General features: G+C 33.7%; 1 protein-coding gene across 1 annotated transcript; it reads left to right on the plus strand.

The window, feature by feature from the left end:
• Positions 1-10,645: 10,645 nt before the first annotated feature.
• LOC116143767 (probable E3 ubiquitin-protein ligase XBOS32) lies at positions 10,646-22,473 on the plus strand. The gene is made up of 10 exons (XM_031429217.1): positions 10,646-11,666; positions 11,754-11,813; positions 11,969-12,040; positions 12,131-12,306; positions 12,398-12,558; positions 12,972-13,030; positions 13,121-13,167; positions 20,102-20,242; positions 20,855-20,946; positions 21,760-22,473. Exons 1-10 carry the CDS (start codon positions 11,472-11,474, stop codon positions 22,290-22,292), a joined length of 1,536 nt encoding a protein of 511 aa, XP_031285077.1. The 5' UTR covers positions 10,646-11,471; the 3' UTR covers positions 22,293-22,473.
• The last annotated feature ends 480 nt before the right edge of the window (positions 22,474-22,953 follow it).

Here is a 22,953-nt window from a genome sequence, read left to right on the forward strand (position 1 = left end):
AGTTTTACTCTGAACTTCATGCAACATGGTGAAAAAAGAAAACATTTTTATAAAACACTCTCTTCCCTCTTCACTCATCTCTTGTGGGTTGACTTTGAAAATGAACCCACCATTTGCATCAACTCCAAGGCACCATTAATGTCCCCAAGAGACATAAAAAAATAAGGTACAAATCCTCAAGCTCACTCTAAAATCTTGATTTTAAGTTAGTTTTTGTTCTGATAACATTCTTTTTTTCAGGTCTTTGTATTTTATCTCACTGGAAAAGTACTAAGAATCACTGTTTGAAGGCTGAAGGGTAAAGACAAAATAGAGATTAATGTTACAAAGTTTAGAGCTTTAGAATATTTGGAAAGAGAGTTTGACGAAGATAAATAAAAAGGCATAGGATACGGAGTTCTTTCCGGCTATTCAAAAGACAAGTAGTTAATGGGAAGTTTACTGGACCCCATAAGCCTAGATAATCTCACACTTCTTTTGGAACCATTTCCTCTTAAGACTTCTCTATTTACCTTTTGTGTTGTACGTTGTCTCTCTTTTTTTTTCTTTTGTATTTTAAGAAATAAAAAGAATATTTATTATAATTTGGGGGTTTCTGGAAGATATTTATTCCAACTTTTTTTTTTTTTTTTTAAAGTCTAGTTAATTTGAAAGTATGATGAAAATATTACCGAACATGTGTAGAATAGAATATCAAGTAGTGTGAGTATCATGGTAGATCATAGATGCTTGATGGAGCGTTGCAATGACAAATGCACTTGATAATCATGTTATAGAAACTATTAAACTTGTAGTCGGATGGTAAAACTTTAACCATCTTGATGAATTACCTAAAGTTTTTTGTTTGTGGGTTAACTCATTGGATTTATAAGGTATTGTGCAAACTAGTTCGAACGTCTCAATTATCAAAAAAAAAAATCATGTTGTAATACATTTTTAGCGTGTCAAACAAAACGATAAAAGGTTAAAATATACATATCATTAAGTAGTCGATGTCCAACACATATAAATTTTAGGTGAGAGAGGACATTCTAAATTAAACCAAACAACCCACATAGAAGAAGGGTTTATCTTGATTTTCTAAACACTTTATGTCTCCAAATTAAATTATGCAAGCAACAATATTTATAGATTTGCTAATTGTTCTTTTGCATATGTTTGCCTCAAATTTTGCATTTTAGCATTGAGGGGAACATGAAATTGAATGGTGACCTTGTTGTAAATTATTTGCAACGTTAAGATAATGGGTAGAAGCCACTCCTTAATTGAAGGAAAAATTAACTTTAAGCAATTAATTTTGTCATAAACTAATACATATAAGTCATTCAAACATAAAATAAAAATAATAAATTATGATTATTTGAAAAGTTAATCAAAGATATGCTTCATTCTTTTTCCCCCTTTTAAGGGAAATTTATAAAAATATTTGGTAGGTCTTAACTTAAATGGCTAATCAACATAAATACATATAATACAGCAGTAGGCAGAGTATTTAACTTAAAAAAAAAAAAAACCCACCCTTAATTTAATTTCATTATTATGTTTTCAGAAAACGTTTTAAAGTGATCAATATATTATATTATTTTACAACGTATTTCATGATATAAAACTATACCATATGAAACAACACAACCCAAATTTTTTAATGAAATTAAAGATAAATATAGAGCAGTACGGTTCAAAAATTTAGGGCAAAGAGATCGATGAACAGTGAACACGCCAACCCAGTTAAAAAAAAAATGTCGAATATTTTCTTTTTTTTTTTGCTTTCCTTTTTTGGGGTGCATGCACGCATGCAAATGTTGAGTAACACATCCCATGGATGGAGCTGCAGCTCTTCTTCTTCAAATTCGAAGAGTAACAAAAACATTAAAGGTTATGAAAATGTGAAAGCAAGAAATCTCCACACCATCTCCAAAACGAGCAAGTAATTATTTTTTACGTTTTGGGACTCTTTTATCAAAGATATGTTATCTTTAAAAATTAATGAGACTTAAAAATAATGTTTAACTCTAATAGATTCTTGGATATATACTCAAAAAATTATAAGTTTAAGTTTTTATTGATTGTTAATAGGAACAGTCACTGAAGTTTTTACTAGTCGATAGTTTCAAGGTCCCAAAAAAGTATGAGAGAAAATAAGCTAGTCCAGACACTCCGATCATTTAAAAAAAAAAAAGTTAAAACCTAGTAAACAATTTCCTTGTTTTAAAATAATTGATTTTTTATGTGGTATTTAAAATGACGTAAGACTATACTTTTATCTGTCTTGTTATTTTATTATTCAAATGTATTAAAAATGTAAAGTAATGGGATTCAAAGCTTATTTAATTACTCTTTTTAAAGTTTGGATTAATGAGACTAATTCAAAACGCCAACCAGATATCATTTCTTTGTATTTTATATAGTTTTTGGTCTCGCTAATGTGATGTTCCTTTGTTAAATCAATGGATTTATTTTTAAAATTAACTTATTCATGCTTATAGGTTTTGAAAATATTTAGTCTATTCTAGTTAACATAATAGATTAGACTAATTCATAATTTTTCATGTGGGTTGAATTATATATACGATGGATCAAGCAATATATATATATATATGTTGATTACTTTAGTTGCTTTGTAACACATAATGTAATAATTTAATGCATAAAAATCATTAGTTTCAAAAAAAAAAAAAAAAATCCATCAAATTAAATCAATTTGAATTAAATTTACCCATCAAATTAAATATTTCCATTGCTAATCCAAAGATCTGTCTAAATCATTAGTAAATGGGATTCCTCCTCTATCATCTATAATGTAGAAACAACAGAAAATATTTTGGATCTCGAAGCAAATTCAATATTTTTATTTTATATTTATATTTTTTATTTTTGACAATATTCACCAGCCAAAGTTGAATATGCAATAGGGCTCATTTTCAAGAAAATATGGTGGAAAAATAGCAACAAAAAAAATATGCCTAATCTGACAATTTTGACAATCTAGTAGTATGTTACCTAAACATGCATACAAAATTTAATATAAATTAAATATCAAGAGTTTGGACTTTTCTTTTGGTTGTTAACAATCTTCTAAAGAGCTAGATGATTTCCAAAATTCTTACATTATTCTTTTATTTATTTAATTATATCTAGGAGAAAACAAAGTTCTATTACATATTAACTTGTAATTAGGATTGAAACTGGAAAGTTTATAGATTCATGACAACAAAATGATGTAATTTATATAATAATTAGGGAAACAAGTATTTTTCAAAGGTATATAAGTATTTTCTAAAAATATTTATAGTGTTGGATATTTATGTTTCAAAATTAATTAGTTTTATAAAAATTTAGTATTAATATAAGGTTCATAAATATTATCTTATAAATTACAAAATATTATCCTTATAAATTAAATTAAAACTGGCATGCACCACCCCCCTATTTTAAAACGAGAAAAAGGTTTAGTTTTTAGAAATGAAAATACATGATTTTTTTAGTTTTAAATTACATAAACAAGACTTCCCTGTGTAATATATATTTTTATTTATTAATTCATGTGTATTAATATTTTAAAACAAGAAAAAAAAAAAAAAAACTTATATTTACTATATATTCAATTTAAGATATAAACATTTAATATTCATACCGCTATGAACAGTAATCTGTGACTAAAACTAAACCCTATATTTTCATAAATTTTGTCATAAATAAAATATTGAAATGTGGCAGGATTGAGGGGTGCATCATGCACATTTGAGCATCATAGCCATTAGATTCGGTGTCTCAATCCAAATCTTGTAAGATAATAAATAAGGTAAGTTTTTATAATTGATCAGAGAATTCACTTAAAGTGAATTCTTAAATTCTTCCCCTTTCCCACCGCAAAATTTTATTCAATTATAGAGTAAAACAGTAAAAAGGGTATGACAAAACTGAATTTTATTTATTTATTATTATTATCATTTTACCGTAAGATAAAGAAAAGGATATTTCAATGACAATCTTATGACAACTTTTAGAGAGAAATATTGATGTGTCCTATTTATACAGTTTTCTTTTGCCCTAGTTAGGGTGTTTAATATAAAATATATATACAGTTTTTTTTCCAAAATATGGATATAAAAAAAATCTTATGAAAACTTTTTTATGGAAATGAGTTGAAACGTTTTCGAATACAATTCTAGACATACAGTAAATCAGAAATTAAAACCACCCCTAGGGTGTCGAATGGTCGAATAGAGACTCTTGGGTATATTATTCAAGAGATTATGAGTTTAATTTTCCTCAATTGCTAATAAAGATAGTCACTAAAGGTTTACTAGTTGTTAACTTCAGGATCGAAGAATTTGTTGAGGTACGCGTAAACTAACCGGATAAAAATAAATAATAATAAATAAAACGGTTTTTAAATCAATATTTAACATAAATTTGATCATATTTAGTTTTTGAAAATTATGTTTTCGAATCAGAAACCAAATAGATACCGTTCTAAGGAAATTCGAAGACTTTTAAGAGATCTAACCAAGTGAATTAACCAATACTCCACTTGAAATTTTCTTTTACTACGAAGTTTTCATGTAAATAGAATGTCAAAGTTAATAAAACCAAGTCAACTATGAATATTGAAGTCAATTAAAAATAACAACCAACAAGAAAACTAACTCATTAGGTAAAAATAGACAAAAAGAAAATTGAAAAGAGAGTCAACAAATAAATCCAACCCATTTGCCCCATTAGAACAACTCTTTGTCTTAAGTGATTTTAATGTCAAAGGTTAGTTCATAAATCTCACCAATTATATGAAAACCAAATCAAATCCCTTCGATTTATTTCTTTCAAATTCTCATGTAGGGTTCCGATAAAAAGATATTTGCCGACATAAGCAACATAAAAAAGAAAAGAAAAGTATACCACAAAAAAAGTTTCAAATTTATGAACCGATATTGATATGTCGATTGATATATTAATTGCTATGTCTATAAAAAAATACATAATATAAACAGAAAAAACCCGAATACTCAAAGTCTTACACATATTTTAATAATTAGTTCAATATATAAAAAAGCATCTAAAGGCTTCAAAAAATGATAAATTAACTTGACCAAAGGGGGATGTTAGATGTAGACTTTACAAGGAGGTGAGAAACCCCAGTGGAAGAAGATTATTCATGATGTTTCAAGGACCCAACACAGCTTAAATTTTGTTTTTCAGGCTTCAAAGTTGGGATCTGAAAATTGTTTAGACTTGTCAATGATTCCAAGAAGAAAAGCTATACAGCTAGAGCCTGAGGCTGTAAAAATTGGATCATTCTAAAAGTCTCCACATTGTTAGGATCTTGATTCTTGACTCTATAATTTATATATTATCAATGGCAAGAAGAAGAATCACCAATTCCCACTGATCACACCATTTTATTTATTTGTTTTTTTTTTCAACTTACTTTATATTAACGACAGTTGAAAACTATTCTTAATAAGACGAAATGTCTTACCATTAGTCTTGTGGTCGGATGGCAGAATTTAGTCATTAATGGATTATTCAAAGGTCTTGTATCTGAGTCACACAAAATGGTCATCTATTATATTGTGTCTTACCTGACTTATTGGGCTTGTAGGGTGTTCAATACCTCGAGGATTAGTTGAAATGTACGCAAACTGACCCAAACACCTCGGTTAACAAAAAAAGATGAAAACGTCTTTTATGAAGTGTCTTAAAAACTTATAAACATTTGTGAATTTAATCTTTCACCTAATGTACATGAATTGATCGTAATTTTGTGTCATGTAAAAATGTTATATACATTAGTTTTATAAATGGTGGCATCAATGATTAGTCTTAAAAAATTCTTCTCACTATAAATAGAAGACCTTTAATAAATAATCTAAAAAATTATTTAAAACATTTTAATGAGCACACTTCTCTTCTGAAATATCTATTTATATAAATCATAGTAATGATTTTTCTCTTTTAATTTACTATTGTAGCTTGAATATAGATGTATTAAAATCAGGGGAAAATAGTAACAAAAAATTACTATATTTTTTTGAATATGAAATGATATATGATAATATTTTCATATATTAAAATAAACAATATATGAATGTCAACATTATATATTTTATTACATTATTTGGTACCAAAATTGTTACAGATTATCGAAATATCTGTTTGGAAATCACAATTACTTTCAATATATTATTAAATTTAAATTCATATGAATTGGGGCTCTACACAATAGATAAAACAAAATCACATAGAATGACAACAAAAAACTGTGTTCTCGAGCATAATTAGAGTTTGAGTATTATTTTTTTAGGTTCCATCCAAAATGCTCTACGACAAATTGGACATTTACTATTGGTGGAAGTGGAACCCATTTCTAATTGGGGGACCTTTAAATTGATAACAATAATAAATAAGTATAATTATCTATAACAATTATAAGATAGCAATCTCATTCACATTTTTCTAAAAGTAGGTTTGATATTGTCTTCCATTTTTGTTTTCTTGAAATGGACATTCAATAGTTTTTTTTTTTTTTTTGTGACCAGAGGTGTCGAGCCAACTCGCGTATACTTCAACTAATTCTAGAGTCCTAAAGTTGACAATCAGGTACTCTCAATAGCCACTCTATTAACAATCCAGTATATTAAATTCATAACCTTGAGTAATACATCTAAGAGTTTATAATCTTTGAGCCACCTAGTGGTGGTTACCATACAATAGTATTAATCACTCAAATCATTTTTTAATCGAATGGTACATAATAAGCATATATGAAAGAAGGCTTAGATAAGATTACTCTTTTTTACATTGGCGAGGGGTGAGCCATCAGCCCAGTGAGCTGATGGAGCCTAGAATAAATAAAACCTATTAATATGGGCTGAGTCCATTAGGCCAGCATTGGGCCTTTCAGCCAATACATGTTCTACTCTATCATATGATGGGCTTTCTTGGGCCAATCTCAGTGCCAAATGTATGTCCATTTTAGAAACCTTGCTTGTAAGAAGTTTCTTTCAGCTCAATACATAAAAAATTGATAAAAAAATAAGGAGGAAAGCAATATATATATATATATATATATAAACTAATTCATTCAAACTGATATGTGGTAATACAAGATTTCTACGGTGTCAACATTAATTTGTTTTATTTTTATTTAATTTTTACTTCCAATCATATCACACCACATCAATTTGTAGTTATAGAGAGTTTGTAATATGTATAACATTATTTATATGTATAAATTTTGATAATTTTATAGATAAAATACTAATATATTAATTATTTTTTTTTTGGGTATCTCAACCCAATTTGTCCAAGTGGGATTCATATAAAAAGTGGGCAAAGGCTATAACATGATTGGAAAATAGTGATAATTGTTGAATAATATATTGTTGCATTGATGTGCCGACCACTAACATCCCACTTGGCACTCACAAATTCTTCTTTATTTTATTATACCAATTTCATTGAGCCCTAAATATTTGTTCTTTTGTGGCTATTTTTTAGGGCCGGAATTTATTGTCAATTTAGGCAAAATAGAAAAGATAAAAAGAAAGAAAAAATATTTATTTAAAGAAAAGGACAAATATCTCACTTGCAGTCCAATAATTAGCATAAAAAAATTAAGACGATAAAGTTAAGCAAATGGTGTTTAGACTTGGCTCATTATGAATTGACAATAATAATAAATTAACATCAATTTAAAATAAGGGCGTTTACTAATTCAACATGTGATGTAATGTTGATTCATTTTACAAGTTTTAATTCAATCTAATAAGTGGATTGGATTAGATAATAGTAACTTATTGCTATACGTGATTGAGGTATTTTATATGTTTTTTTTTTTTTTTATAGAAGTTTATTATTATACGAAATCTCTTTCTCTCCCTACTTTGTTTATTGAGTAGTAACTGGTGAGGGTTATTAATTCGGGATCTTTTTTTTAAAAAAAAAAAAACTAAAGGGAAAATTGAACATTTAGTCGTATCTTAAAATTTAATATCTAAAATTGTCTATTTTTAAATTATGAGTTAAGAAAATTAAGAAAACGACTTTTAATGTAGTACTCAAAAACTATTTAGAAAATATTTCACTATTCTAACCCACGTATTTTTCATAAATATTACAATTGAGTATGCACAAATTTTGGTGTAAATTTAATGGGTTTTTAAACCCTTTCTGACTGCATTATTGATTGTGACAGCTTTGGATATTAAAATATATCATCACTTATTATTTAATATAAAGATATAAGAAGTCAAATGAGTTGGCCCAAGAGATTTTACATATTTTTTATTTTTTTTGGTTGACGGGTGTCTGACCAGTTTATGGATATCTCAATTAATCTTTTAAAATCTGAAGTTGACAAATCGGATAATTCCTTCAGTGACCATCCCTATTAGTAATAAGTAGATCGAACTCATGACCTTTTGAGTAATATACTCAAGAGTTTGTTGACCGTCAAACCACTAATGATGGTTATTTTACTAAATTTTAGGTACTTTTATCATTAATAAATGTTTTTAAAATAGTTAATAGAAGTGTTTTGTTTGTTTAAATGCCCTTTAAATGAAAATAAATTCATAAAAAAAACATATCAAATGCACCCTCAGAGCTTTATTAAAGAAAAAGTAATTAATTAATTACAATTAGAAGTAAATGTAATTAATATAATATTGCGTGGTTGATCCATTGCCCTAAAACATGGAAAAGGAATAGATTCCAAACGGCCCACTTGAGGCAAGTAGCAAAACATTTTGTACCTAATCATCCTTCGTTAACATGCTGGATCGATAGTAATTTAAGTTTTTCATAATTAATTATTTAATTATTCATGGGCGGCGATATTTTTATGCTTTGGTGCTCTCACACATGCATTATTCAACTAATATATAAGCGTTGAATATTGGTTGAGTAAATGAATTATTTTATAGAAATTGAATGAAAATCAATAATTAATTGTTTAATATTATTTTAGAAAAAAAAATGTTTTTCTTAGAAGGAATTTGATAACTCTCTTTACCTTTTGTTTTATTTAAAAAGAGAAAAAAAAAAATTCATTCTTTATCATTGAAAATTATCATAGTTTGTTTTTTAACATAGTCATTAGGGACAAGGGAGGTCCTAAATATTTTTTATTTTTTCAAAAATCAAATCTTACAATATTTGATAAAAGTAGGAAAGGCCAATTGTATATTAAAAATGAAACGGTTTCTTTAATTTTAGGGTAAAAATTAGGACTCATCGTGGGGTAGCCTAAATAGTTAGGACAAATTGGGAATAAAGTGGATAGATGTATGATCTCAGTTCGATTCCCATATGAGCATCTGATATTAGCTGGAGGACCGTGATAGTGGGTTATTGCACTAGTCTTTCCTGAGGATTAGTCGAGGTGCGTGTAAACTGATTAGATACATGGTGAAAAAAATGGTAAAAGTGAAAGGAAATTTTAGTTATTAAAAAATAATAAAATAATTTGGTATTTTATTTTATATATACAAAATTTATCCCCAAAATTGGGTGTTTAATTTCAAAACGCTGAAAAATATATTTCTTTCTTTTTATAAATAAAATAACAAGATTTAGAAAAAAAAGTTGTATTTCTTACCATCTCTACCAATCTTATCTTTTTATAAGATTCAATATCTTGGTTTTATTTTATAATATAGGGTTTAAATGTAGCTAAAAGTTAATAATCTATATTAATGATTTGTTTTGTATTACAATATAAGGGTACCTTTTTCCACCACCCTAAATTCTGAAATTAGTAAAATCAGTTTTTTATTTTGGGAAAACCCCAATGTTAAAAAACATTACAAAACATCCCCAACACTTGGCAATAATATTGTTTAAAATACTAGTGGGTGCAATGCATGGCTAAAGCACTTTAAATCCAAGTGCTTTTCTGCTTTTTAGATTGCCATTATATCCTTCACATGTTAATATGTTATCTTAATATTAACTTTTTGGTAATTATTATATTTTAGAATAAACCACTGCACTCTCTAATTTAATTTTGAAATCAACCATCTAATATTCATAATTTAAATAAAATAAAAAGGAATATCACAAAACGCGTCATTTTATACAAATTTTTTGATACGTATATAGTGAATATAAAGTAATATTCATAATGTAAATAAAATAAAAAGGTATATCACAAAACGCGTCATTTTATACAATTTTTTTATATGTATAAAGTGAATATAAGATTGAGTGAAAAATTCTACGTTTATATTAATCTTATAACACGCTCCATTTAAGGTAAAACAAATTCTCCAACACAAAATCCGACTTCACGAAACACATGTTTAATTTTAGGAAGATGGGACAAATAAAAAAAACGATTTCTCAAATATAATTGAATTTACAGTTTCGACCTTCAGACGAAACGTCTCTATAGGGCAAATTAAATTAATTTAATTTAACAGTGATTAAATTAAATCCTCTTATAAGAATTATGAATTTCCCTCCAAAGACAAGAACATGGCAACTACCAAAAGTTGACTTAAGAAAAGCCTAATTATATCCAATGGTAATGATGAAGACACAAGCTGTTTTTCTTACAATTGTTTTCACATTTGTTAGTTGAGTTTACTGTATAAAGGTTGCCGTCTTAAATAACTTATTATCCATTTTTATCTTTATTTTTCATTTATTTTTTTTCACCTTAACTTCCCCCTTATATTTCGCAAGTTTTTAGTTTCATTTCTTTCATTTTTAGATTGGTGTTCTTTTGCAATGTCATCCAGTACGCCTCTTTTTTAGCTTGTAAATTTTGATTCTTTGGTTAAAATTGGCAAGTGGGTATTGGAGTTTTTGGCTCTTGAAGGGATTTGATTTCTGCATCTGGGTATTGGAGATTTTGATTATTGAATGAGAGTTTGGAACTAGGTATTGGTTGGTTTGATTGTTTAATGAAGGAATTGATTTGGGTTATGGAGGTTTGGGTGTGTTGAGGATTTTGTTTTTGAGGGAAAGTTGGGAAATTTTTGATTGTTTGGTGAAAGAATTGAATAGGATCTTTTAATTGGGTTCTTTGATGGATGCTTGTTTGGTTTCTTGAAGTTGACGAGATCTTTAATTAATATGTAAAAAGGCAGAAAACAGTCGCATTCAGATTAAGTTTTGTTTTTTAATGGAAGGGTAAAGAGGGAGTAGTTGAAATTCTTTTGATTTATTTGTAAAGAATTAACAGGAGTATCCCTCTTTGTCTCTCTCTCAATAAGCATCAAAGCCATTGAGAATCTTACAGTTACAACCAATTGTTATGAAATTATGTGAGCAAGACTTTGTTTTGTTCAAGGTTGTTACTCGTTTGGTAGATATGAAGAATTTTATGCACACAATAAGACTACTGTCTTGTTCTTTACATTATCTTTGCATCATTCCTAGGATTGCTTGAAGGTTTTGAAGGATCAGAAGTCCTTTGTACTGTTCCATTTATAAGTATTCAGGGCCTTTCTTAGGGGAAAAAGATGAAGTTTTTAAGCATTGTGGGTAATTCGTTTGGGTGTTCGGCTTCTGGGGAGCGCCTAGTTTCGGCTGCAAGAGATGGTGATCTTCAAGAAGCCAAAGCCTTGTTGGAATACAACCCAAGGCTGGTGAGGTATTCAACTTTCGGTGTTAGAAATTCACCTCTTCATTATTCTGCAGCTCAGGGTCACCATGAGGTATGCAATTGTTGAAGATAGTTCCTTTTTCTGAATTACATGTTTGCTTTCTATTGTTCTGATGATAGTGATTTTTTATATCTTTAGATAGTTTCGCTTTTGATCGAGTCTGGGGTCGATATTAATCTCAGGAATTATCGTGGTCAGGTATGATCAGTTTTATGTCCTATTGAAAATTTTTGTTTATTGTGATCATTTATTGGTTGTGATTTCAATTTTGATCACTTGAATGCTCAAATTGGTAAACTTCATTTTGTATTTCAAAATTTGCTCATCATTTTGTTCATCATATTGGTGAACAGACCGCTTTGATGCAGGCTTGTCAACATGGTCACTGGGAGGTTGTTCTGACCTTAATTCTTTATAAAGCCAATGTAAGACATTTTCTCTGACTCCATTTTCCTAGATTTGAAACAGATTTTCACAAATGAAGTTATGATAAACTTTTGGGATTTGGTTCTAAGATTCACAGAGCAGATTATCTAAACGGGGGTACTGCACTCCACTTGGCTGCTTTAAATGGTCATTCTCGGTGTATCCGGCTACTTCTTGCAGATTACATTCCTAGTGTGCCCAATGTTTGGAGCAGGTTAAAGAAAAAGTCAAACAAAGATGAACCGATCTTAGAATTTAATGAAAGGTACTTCCATTTAAAATTTCCTCTTGCATTTTGGTGATCATACTCGAGTTTGCTGCTTTGATTTATTTTTGTACCATTTTCATTGTGCCAGTGCTCTCCATGAAGTAATTAGTAGAACTGCTGATGGAGGAATAACTGCTCTTCATATGGCAGCACTGAATGGACATGTTGAAAGCGTACATTTACTCTTGGACTTAGGAGCTTCTGTTTGTGAGGTCACTGTGGAAGATGGAACTACAATCGATCTTATAGGTTATTCCCTTTGTCCCCACCTTTCAAAGGAACGATGTTTGTCCTATAATCTGTTTAGCAAATGCACTGTTATTTTTACTTGGTGTTTAATGAAATTTGTTTTGAACTGAATTTTTTTTTGTGCATTGCTCTTCTCGATCCTCCAATCCTTCTCCTTTCTCTGCCCATCATTCCTATTTGCTTATCAGATTGTGAACATTTGATTGGTTTACTGAAATGATATACCTTTCACGGAAAGTTTTAGGCATGTACCTTTTCAGAAAGCAACAGCATCCCTTTAAGTTAGTCATTGACCTGTTCTTTGAAGATGTCTTAAAATAATCAGTTCTACTTAACCTTCCCAGCTTCCAGAATGATGTTATCTGCATCACTTCACGTTATTTATTGAAGTGCAAGTCTGTTGTCAATTGCAGGAGCTGGGAGCACACCGCTACATTATGCTGCATGTGGTGGTAATGCACAATGTTGTCAAGTATGTTTTCAATTGACAGAATATCTGAATTTTGATTTTGCTTTTACATTACTGTTGAAGTCTCAGATTTGTGTCTTTATTGTGAATTAGCTTTTGATTGCCATGGGAGCCAGTCTGACTGCCGAAAATGCAAATGGGTATGTATTTTTGTCTCCTCTGCTTGCAATACTTAAAATTTATGACATTTTAATTTCAGTTTTGACTCAATTCTTTGGTGTTCTTTCAGCAGTGTCGTTTATTTGTCTTCTATTCTAGTAGACTTCAGGAAATCATGAACATATGAATGTGTTTTCCCACTTGTTTTCTTAATAATTTTGATTAGCTTAGTTTGTGTTTTTTATGTGTATAGGAAAAGGGGTAAAGGTGTTGGGTTTATACTCTAGAAACTTTTGAACCTGCTGAGGTCTAAACTGCAGCAGTAGTCTACACAGTGGAGAGACTCTCTTAAGCCCAGAAACCTCACTTCCTTTCAGTTGAAACCTTGAGAGTTTAGCCTTTTGAAATGGAAGAGGTATTCAATAGGTTAAAAAGGGCAGTAGTTTTGACTTCAATGAGTGGATATCAGCAAGGAAAAACTGTAAGATGTGCTTGTCATACTTTAGTATTAGCTAAAATGGAGAAAACTTATTAGATAACGACTGTTATTCCATGTGCCATCAGCATGGTGACTTTCGAGGAACAATATCACTTGTTAATGGGCATATGGCTGTATCTTTATTGGAGATGCCAACTTATGCCAACTTCTGACTGCTTATGTTTAGCTGTACTAGCTTGGAAGATGGTTAATTTTTAAACTTTATCCAAGTGAAATTCTAGCAAAGTATTTTGTGAGTTATTCATTGTGCCCTAACGAAATTAGAAAACATTTTTAGTTGCTCATGGTTTCTGGTTTGTGAACTCCAAGTGATTGGTTGTGAACAAAGTGATCTTGTCTTAGAAATTGCAGCTTCTCGTATATCCTTTAGAGTTTGTTAATTTCAGAATGTTTTAATATTCTTGGCACAGAAAGGAGACAGTATTAGCAAGTAGATGATAGGAGGGAGAATGGAATGTTAGATGATTTGCATAGATCCAGTTTTCTGTCTGTGGTATGCTGGGTTTCCTAAATAGTAATTAGATCAAAGCCGTCAAAATATGAGATAAATCCAGATCCTTGAACTCTCTGGTATCATATAGTGATGGCCATTTTAGTTTTAATTTTAAATTCATTTGCTTTCTTTTATTCAGTGGCTTAGTTGAGTGCATTAACTCCATGAAAGATAAATTTGATTGGTTGATTCTAACCATCAAGTCCAATGATTTTAACCCTTTTTTTTTTGTGGTTTTTTCAAGAACTTCTTGCAATACGTTGGACAAATGTGTTAGTAAGAAGGTTCAATATGTAGTGGTAGTTGGTTTTTATGTGCTTTTGATATTGCCCAAATATGCCCATGAGGAATAGGGCGGACAGTGTCTAGGAGGCAGAAGATCTGCGTTTCTAATGTGTGATGTGAATGCTTTTTGTACATAGTTTTGCATTAGGAGTTTGATAGACCCCCTGTCAATATAGTCTATAAGTCAAGGGGCAGCATAAGATAAAGGCACTAGGGGAAAGGGGCGTGAGTGTGGATGGTTACAGAATAGGGGTGAGGTTGTTACAGTTTGTTATGGATCTCATGCATGTGGATGGGTAGAATAAAAGTTGTTATGGAAGGGTAGTATAGGAAGTATTTGGGTATAAATAGTTAGGGTGCGATAAGGGAGGTATCAAGTTGAATCATATTGGTTTTGTGGGAGGTCTCCAGCTCCTCGAATTGCTGGAAGTAGACTGGAATCACCTTTTCTTGCTACTGTTATTTTCTTTCTGTTTCAATAATAATCTTTAGTTAATTCTCTTGAGCTTTACTTTCATATAGTTTCTGTGTGTGTGTGTTGGAGTTGAGTTATTTGAGCAGGTGGTTCCATCAAATTGGTATCAGAGCCTGGTTAGGTAATGGTTAGTCCAAAATGGAGAATAGAATGGAAAATGTGGAAAAGGAGATGAGGATGTAAGGAAGACATGGGCATAATGAAAACTGATTTGGGTAGTGTTGGTACTTAACAGAAATGAGAGAACTGATGAGACTAAGGAAGAAAGGGAGGAAAAACGTCACCTGGGAAATTGTCAAAAACTCCAGAAAATCAAATATTCCAACAGGATAAGGGAGGTGAACGAAATCAGAATGGGAAAGATGATAAAAGATTCCGCAAGCCGAACAACCCATTTTTACGGGATGATCCGTTTGGTTGGACTTTCAAGGCCGACAGATTTTTTGCCATTAATTGTTAGAAGAGGATTGGTGGAGGCAGCAGCCATGTGCATGGAAGGAAGAGCTCTTAACTGGATCAATGGTTGGAATCCAGAAAACCAGTCCAGGGTTGGAAGGATTTAAGGTGGCCCTATTGACAGTTCAGACCATCATTTCAGGGTCAACCTATGAGGCATTAGTAGCACTCAGGCAGCTCGCGACGGTAACAGAATACCGTGAAGATTTGAAGCTCACACAGCTCCGTTGAAGGAAATAGGAGAGAGAGTTTGATGGGAATTTTTATCAATGGTTTAAAGAAGAAATCAGGCTGATTTGCGCATTATACAGGCTAAAGACTTGAGTGAGTGATGGAGCAGCCCATCGGGTTGAAGAAAAAAACTGGGTATTAGAGAGGAACAGCCCAAATTGACTAGAGCCCAACAATAAGTGGGAAGCTTATTCTGGGTCACACCAAGTCCAGAAAAGTGGCGCCCAATTCATGGTTCAACGCAAACAAAAACCCAGGAGACAGCCTCTACCGTCAACGAGATCCAGCGCCCGAAAGAAACACCTCCATCGCACGCCACTTCAAGCTCCAGAGTGAGAACTTTCGTCGACTATCAGAAGCAGATATTCAGCTCAGAAGAGAGAAGGGACTTTGCTTTAGGTTGGACGAAAAATTCAGCCCTAACCACCGATGTAAGAGTAGATCTCTGCAGATCCTGTTAGCCTGGGAAGAAAATCCAGAGAAGGGAGAAATAGTTCCAGACGATGACGAGAGCCAAATACTGAAGGTAATCCCTTGGCACTATCCATAATTCATCATGGGAATCACACTCTGACAAAACTCTCAAAATAAAGGGGAGATTGAAGGAGTGGGAGTGATTGTTTTGGTTGACAGTGGGCATCCCACAATTTATTCTCTCGAATTGGTACACAAAATGGGTTTGTAAATTGAACAGAAAAAGTTGGAGTATGGTGGGTAACGGTGTCACAGTGAGAGGAGAGGGAGTTTGAGGGCAGTACCATTGGAAGTTCAAGTGTCAGGATTACACAAGATTTTTTTTCCTTTCGATTTGGGAGGTGCGGATGTGGTCTTAGGGTGACTTGGTTGAGCTCCTTGGGTGATGTCTGTGCCAACTGGAAGAACCTAACATGAAATTCGAATGGGAAGGCAGAAGGTTACTTACAGGGAGACCCTCCTTGGTGAAGACGGAGGTATCTCTGAGGGCCTGTTAAGTCACTCCAGTACTGGGGAGAGAGTTTTGTATCGAATTCTGTTCTGTGGAAGGAGAGCCAGAAGCAGATGAGGAACCTACAAATCCTAGTATGGTGTCTTTGGAAGTGTAACCAAATGTCGACCAACTACTAAACTACCCCCATACCGTCAGCATGACCATGCCATAGTCCTGAAGGCAGAAGCTCGACCACCCATATTACGCCCTTATAGATATCCATATTTCCAGAAAAATGAAATTGAAAAAATGGTGGAAGAGATGTTGGTAACAGGATCATCCAGCCTAGCACTAGTCCTTTTGCCAGCCCAGTATTATTAGTCAAAAAAAAAGATGGGAGCTGGAGGTTTTGCGTGGATTATAGAGCACTCAATGAGTAACGATCCCCAATAAATTTCCCATACCCACCATCGAAGAGTTGTTAGATAATTAGCGGGGGCTGTGTTTTTTCAAAGATTGATCTCCGAGCGGTTACCATCAGATTCGGATGAAAGAGGCGGATATTCCACAAACTGCTTTCCGAACTCATGACGGCCATTACGAGTTCTTAGTAATGCCATTTGGTTTAACCAACGCACCATCAACCTTTCAAGCACTGATGAATACCATTTTTAAACCGGTTCTGAGGAAGTTTGTGTTGGTTTCTTCGTCGATGACATTTTGATTTACAGTCCTGATCTTGATTCTATGTGTTCCATCTTGAACAGGCTCTTACAATTCTACAGGACAACCAGCTGGTAATGAATAGAAAGAAGTGTTGTCGTCAGCAAAGCTGGACTACCTGGGCCACATAATTTCAGCACAGGGAGTGGAAGCTGATCCACGCAAAATTGAGCAATATTGCATGGCCTGTGCCGACCAATATAAAGGGTTACAGGGTTTTTTAGGCCTCACCGGGTATTACGGAGGTTCGTCAAAGGATATGGAAATATTGCACAGCCACTTACTGAATTGCTAAAAAAGGATGCATTCCTTGGGATGAAGGAGCTCAAAAGGCATTTAACACACTCAAGGAAGTCATGACTACAGTTCCCGTACTTGCCATCCCAAATTTTACACTCCCTTTTGAAATTCACACGGACGCTTCAGGTCACGGAATGGGTGCTCCTGGTCCAGCAGTCCAGACCTATAGCATATCTAAGCAAGGCCTCTCACCACAAGCACAACATAATCCGTCTACGAACGAACTAATGGCAATTGTCTTGGCAGTGCTAAGTGGAGTCCATACTTATTGGGCAGTCGATTCACCATCAGGACTGACCAAAGGAGTCTACAATTTCTCACGGACCAGCGAATAAAACTCCTGAACGACAAAAATGGCTGTCTAAACTAATGGGATACTCCTTCGACATTCACTACTGGCCGGGCAAAACAAACACAGTGCAGATGCCTTATCACGGCGAGGGGAAAGCCCAGATTGAGTACTATTTCAGTCATTCAGTTTACAGAATACGTGAGTTAGCCACGGAAGCACACCAAGATTCCAAGTTACAACCGATCATTCAAGATCTCCTTTTGATCCCAACAGCCGGCCACACTACAGACTTAGGCAAGGTGTCTCCTGTATAAAAACAGAGTTGTCTTACCAAAAAACTCCAGGTTTATAGCTAAACTTTTGGCAAATTTCATTCTAGCCCAGGTGGGGACATTCGGGTTTTTTCAAAACATACAAACGGGTGTCCAACATTGGTGTATTGGGAAGGGATGAGGCAAGATATTCAAGAGTTTGTAAGCTTGCACTGTCTGCCAAGTCAATAAATATTCAGCCCTCAAGCCAGCTGGACTATTCAGCCCTTACCAATTCCGGAGCAAGTTTTTGATGATTTAACATGGATTTTATTGGCGTTTACCACGAGCAAAAGGTTTTGATAGTATTCTTGTGGTGGTTGATCGGCTCACTAAATACGCCCACTTCATCCTCTTGTCTCCACATTTAATGCAAAAGAGTTTCGACGATTTTCATGGAGGAAATTGTTAGGCTTCATGGGTTCCCTAAGTCCATCGTGTCAGATCGAGATCGGCTCTTTATGAGCCAATTTTGACAGGAAATTTTCAGGGCAGCAGGGAGCTCTCTCAGTTCAGTTCTGCATACCACCCCCAAACAGATGGCCAAACGGAAGTGGTCAATAGGTGTATAGAAGCCTATCTGCGATGCTTCTGCAGTTCCCAGCCTAAACAATGGCCCATTTTCTCTCTTGGGCGGAGTTTTGGTACAACACAACTTACCATCGTCCACAAAAATGCACCGTTTAAGCCCTCTACGGCAGAGATCCCCCACTCCTTCTCAAGATGATCGATTACCCTTCCTCAGTGGAAGATGTGAACCAACAACTCACCCCCGCAATGCCATTATTGCTAACTTAAACACCACTTGGAATCAGCTCAAGGACACATGAAACGTAGGCCGATAAACATCGCCGAGACATCATTTTAATCCGGGGATTCGGTTTACCTAAAACTACAGCCCTACAGGTTCCGATCATTGGCCAGAAACTGAATGAGAAACTCAGCCCGCTTTCTATGGCCCATTCAAAGTGTTAAACAGAATTGGTCTGACGGCGTACAAACTAGATCTGCCTCCTACTGCCCGTATTCATCCGGTGTTCCATGTGTCCCAACTCAAAGCCAGCATACATACCTCTGTCCCAGTCCAGCCACTTCCCCTTTCTCACTGAAGAGTTGGAACTACAGTTCAACCCCAAAGTCCAGAAACACAATCCCTTCTTGATGGTACCAAGAGGTCCTCATTAAATGGCAGGATCGCCCCCTTTGAACGACTTGGGAGTCCTTCGACGTCATCAACACACAATTCCCTCAATTCCACCTTGAGGACAAGGTGGCTCTCCTGGGGGGGGTATTGATAGACCCCTTGTCAATATAGTCTATAAGTCAGGGGCAGCACTAAGAGTAAAGCACTAAGGGGAAAGGGGCGTGAGTTGGATGGTTCAGATATGGGTGAGGTTGTTCAGTTTGTTATGGGATTCTCATGCATGTGGATGTAGAATAAAAGTTTTTTATGGAAGGGTAGTATAGGAAGTATTTGGTATAAATAGTTAGGGTGCGATAAGGGAGGTATCAAGTTGAATCATATTGGTTTTGTGGGAGGTCTCCAGCTCCTCGAATTGCTGGAAGTAACTGGAATCACCTTTTCTTGCTACTGTTATTTTCTTTCTGTTTCATAATAATCTTTAGTTAATTCTCTTGAGCTTTACTTTCATAAGTTCTTGTGTGTGTGTGTTGGAGTTGAGTTATTTGAGCAGGTGGTTCCATCAGAGTTTTACTCTGATATCTGCAGTTCTCAAAGTTTTTTTTTTTTTTTTTTTAATTAATTTGTTTTTTTAAATTATACTTTTTTGAGGAGGGGGAACTATACTCATAAATTACTGATGCAGGGCATTCTCGGATGTGGGACTCTTTTGTTTTTTTTTTTTTCACCTTTGTGGAGACTTTATGGAGATAAATCTTTTTTCCTTCTTTTCCCTAGGAATTGATTGCCATCCTTTCTTGTTAACATGTATTGATTAATGTAAAGTTGTTAACTTACCACTGTAATATTTCAAATGTTCAAGATGGACTCCTTTGATGGTTGCTCGTTCGTGGCATAGAAGTTGTCTCGAGCAGATTCTAAATACAGAGCCAGAACATCAATTAGAGGTTCTTCCTTCACCGTATCTGTCTCTTCCCCTTAAGAGCATTGTCAAGATCGCTAGGTGAGTAAATTTAGCTTTGTTCTATATTTTATATTAACCGCTCCAGCATATAAGCCTTAAAATCTTTTAATTTTCCTCTGAAATTTATTTGGCCTTTGAATTTATACGTGTTTTTTAGTACTTCCTTGAGAATTTTTTTGGGTCCCCATGAGTATTAGCATCTCCATTGTCTTCACAGCCAATAAGCCTTATATTTTTATATTTTTGCTTTGATCAAACCACTAACATTTTGAATGCTTGATAGTTTCACATGGTTTAGTTGCTCAATTAGTATTAGCATCTTCGATGGCCTGTCTAAAAGGCTGTGAAAATTTTCTTAAAAGTTTTGTAGCATCTTAATAGAAATCATGCAAAAAGAAAACACTGAGATTGTATATAAGTTCATCATCTTCTTTTTCAGAGAGTTTCTTCCATATTTATTTTCTAACTCAGAGTCTCACATGATTGGAAGCGGTGGAGAGATTTAACTAGTGTATTTGTGCACACACAGGCTAATGAACTGCAAGAATGGTGCACTTTACCACCTTGTCCTTGTTGGCATATAGAAAGTTAGAAACGACCAACTCTACATTGGATAAATTGAGTTCTTATCTTGTATGTTGTCATTTGCAGAGAATGTGGATGGAGGAGTAGTGCTTCTGCACCCACATGCCAAGATCCTTGTGTCGTTTGTTTAGAAAGAGTGTGCACTGTAGCAGCAGAAGGTATGTTATGGGAAATCTTTTTCTTTTGAATTTTTACCCACATGACAATATCCTTGTTTTGTTTGTTGGCAAGAAGACAGATGAAATTTCGACCATATTATGTATCAGTCTAATTGTATTATCATGTTCATGCCCCCAATAAAAGCACTTGCAAAGATGTGCACATTTTTTGCTCACTCACAAACAAGCATTTAGGCATAACTCCACAGTGGGGCTGTGGGGGTGAATAAAGTGGCTTTGGGTTTCTCATATGCACAAATGCAAGCACAAAATTTGGACTTCAATAACATGGTAGTGAGTGATGGAAGTGAATTAAGTGCCCGTGTGGTGGGAGTCGAATAACTAGAACACGATAATGGTGGTGTGTGTTGTTTTAGTTTTGTCAAAGGCAATATTTTGGTTGTGGCGTGAGTTATTAAGTAGCAGTTCTGGTTTTTGGTGATGGCAGTGATATAGCTGATGGCTCTAATCGGTGGTGACATCAGAATTGGCGATGCTGTTGTTGGTTCAGATTAGATTTGTGTAAATCTGATGGAAACCTTAATGCAACATAGATATAGTTGATCAAAATTATAATGATCAACCCCGAAGAAAAAGGAAAACAGAAGGTTTTAACTGTCTAGTTACATGTATTATTTTTGACGTTCATGATGTTATCTTTGACCTGTTTTTCAATCTGTGTTATCTGACAATTGAATTTAGAAGTAGTTCTCTTTCCTCTGATCTCTTTGTATACCAGGGTTGTTTATTTTTTCTGGTTCGAGCTCATATGCTTCCATAGCCGAGACAATGATACATAATGCTATGATGCAGGTTGTGATCATGAGTTCTGTACACAATGTGCCTTATATCTCTGCTCTACAAACTGTGCCTCAATTGTCGCGAAAGGTCCCCTTGGCTCGATTCCCTGTCCTCTTTGCCGGCATGGCATAGTTTCATTTGAGATGCTTCCGGAGACGAAACCAATCAAGGACATTGCAAGAACAAGTTTATCCCTGGCATTTTGCACCTGTTCAGGACCAGGTGACATAACGGAATCCACTTCACTAACAACAGCCCTCTGCAAGCCGGATTTTCACTGCACCCGTACTACGCCTCTTGGTTCTTCTTTCCGCAGCTTAAGTTGCCAGAAGTTTCCATCAATAAAACTCAACTCCAGTTTTTGCATGGGAGCCCCAGAAACTACTCCTTCTTTAGTTCCTTGTACGGTTGACCGGAACCGCCTTAATAACCATTTGGTAAGGTGTTCAGGATCAAATTTTAGACGATCAGTCTCGAACAATGAGCGGCGAAGGTCATGGTTTTCTGCACTCAATCAATATGTAACTACAGGCAATGGATGCTAAAAGGTTTTGGGTTTCTTTTATCATCACAGTATTTTTTTCCCGATACTTATTTTTTCTTTTCCAAATATTAATGTTTGAATCATTCTTTCGTAAAAAGATTACTGGGTTTGTAAATATTTTTGACAGATTCGTCCCTGAAAATGTTGTTAAATGTTTTTGTAGAAAGAACTTTATTCAGAAACACTCTCTATATAAATTTATAGAATGGAACGCACCCTAAATTAATGATCAATCATACTTCTTCATTCTCTGTCAAGTATCTTTGGTTTTCAATTTTTGTGTGTATATTAATTTATATGCAGCTCTTGTTGAATACACTGTTAAGTACTTTTGCAGGAAGCATTTGTTTTTTGGGTAACCGGAATGTTTGAGTCTATTTGCACGTATCTCAACCAATCTCTAAGGTCCATTGAATATTCTATAAGCCTAAAGGACTAGGTAAGTCACAATGTTATTTTAATAGATGATCCTAAGGTTTGAATCTAATAACTGAAAGAATTGAGCAAACTTCTTTTATCGTCTCCCCAACCTCTTGGGGTTAGCAGGAAGCATTTTGATACGGAAAAATGTTTAGTGACAGTTCTTACTGTAATTTTACATCACATGTACGTAACTTAAAGTTTCAAAGTCCCATGCATTTCTCCTAAGATGAATTTTATAT

Source organism: Pistacia vera, unplaced genomic scaffold (genome assembly GCF_008641045.1).
Source record: "Pistacia vera cultivar Batoury unplaced genomic scaffold, PisVer_v2 Contig432, whole genome shotgun sequence".
Classification (NCBI taxonomy): domain Eukaryota; kingdom Viridiplantae; phylum Streptophyta; class Magnoliopsida; order Sapindales; family Anacardiaceae; genus Pistacia; species Pistacia vera.

Coding starts and splice junctions, on each gene's coding strand:
- LOC116143767 (XM_031429217.1), top strand. CDS start 11,472: ATGAAGTTTTTAAGCATTGTGGGTAATTCGTTTGGGTGTTCGGCTTCT. Junction 13,031..13,120: donor GTAATGCACAATGTTGTCAA/GTATGTTTTCAA, acceptor ATTGTGAATTAG/CTTTTGATTGCCATGGGAGC. Junction 20,243..20,854: donor AGCATTGTCAAGATCGCTAG/GTGAGTAAATTT, acceptor TGTCATTTGCAG/AGAATGTGGATGGAGGAGTA.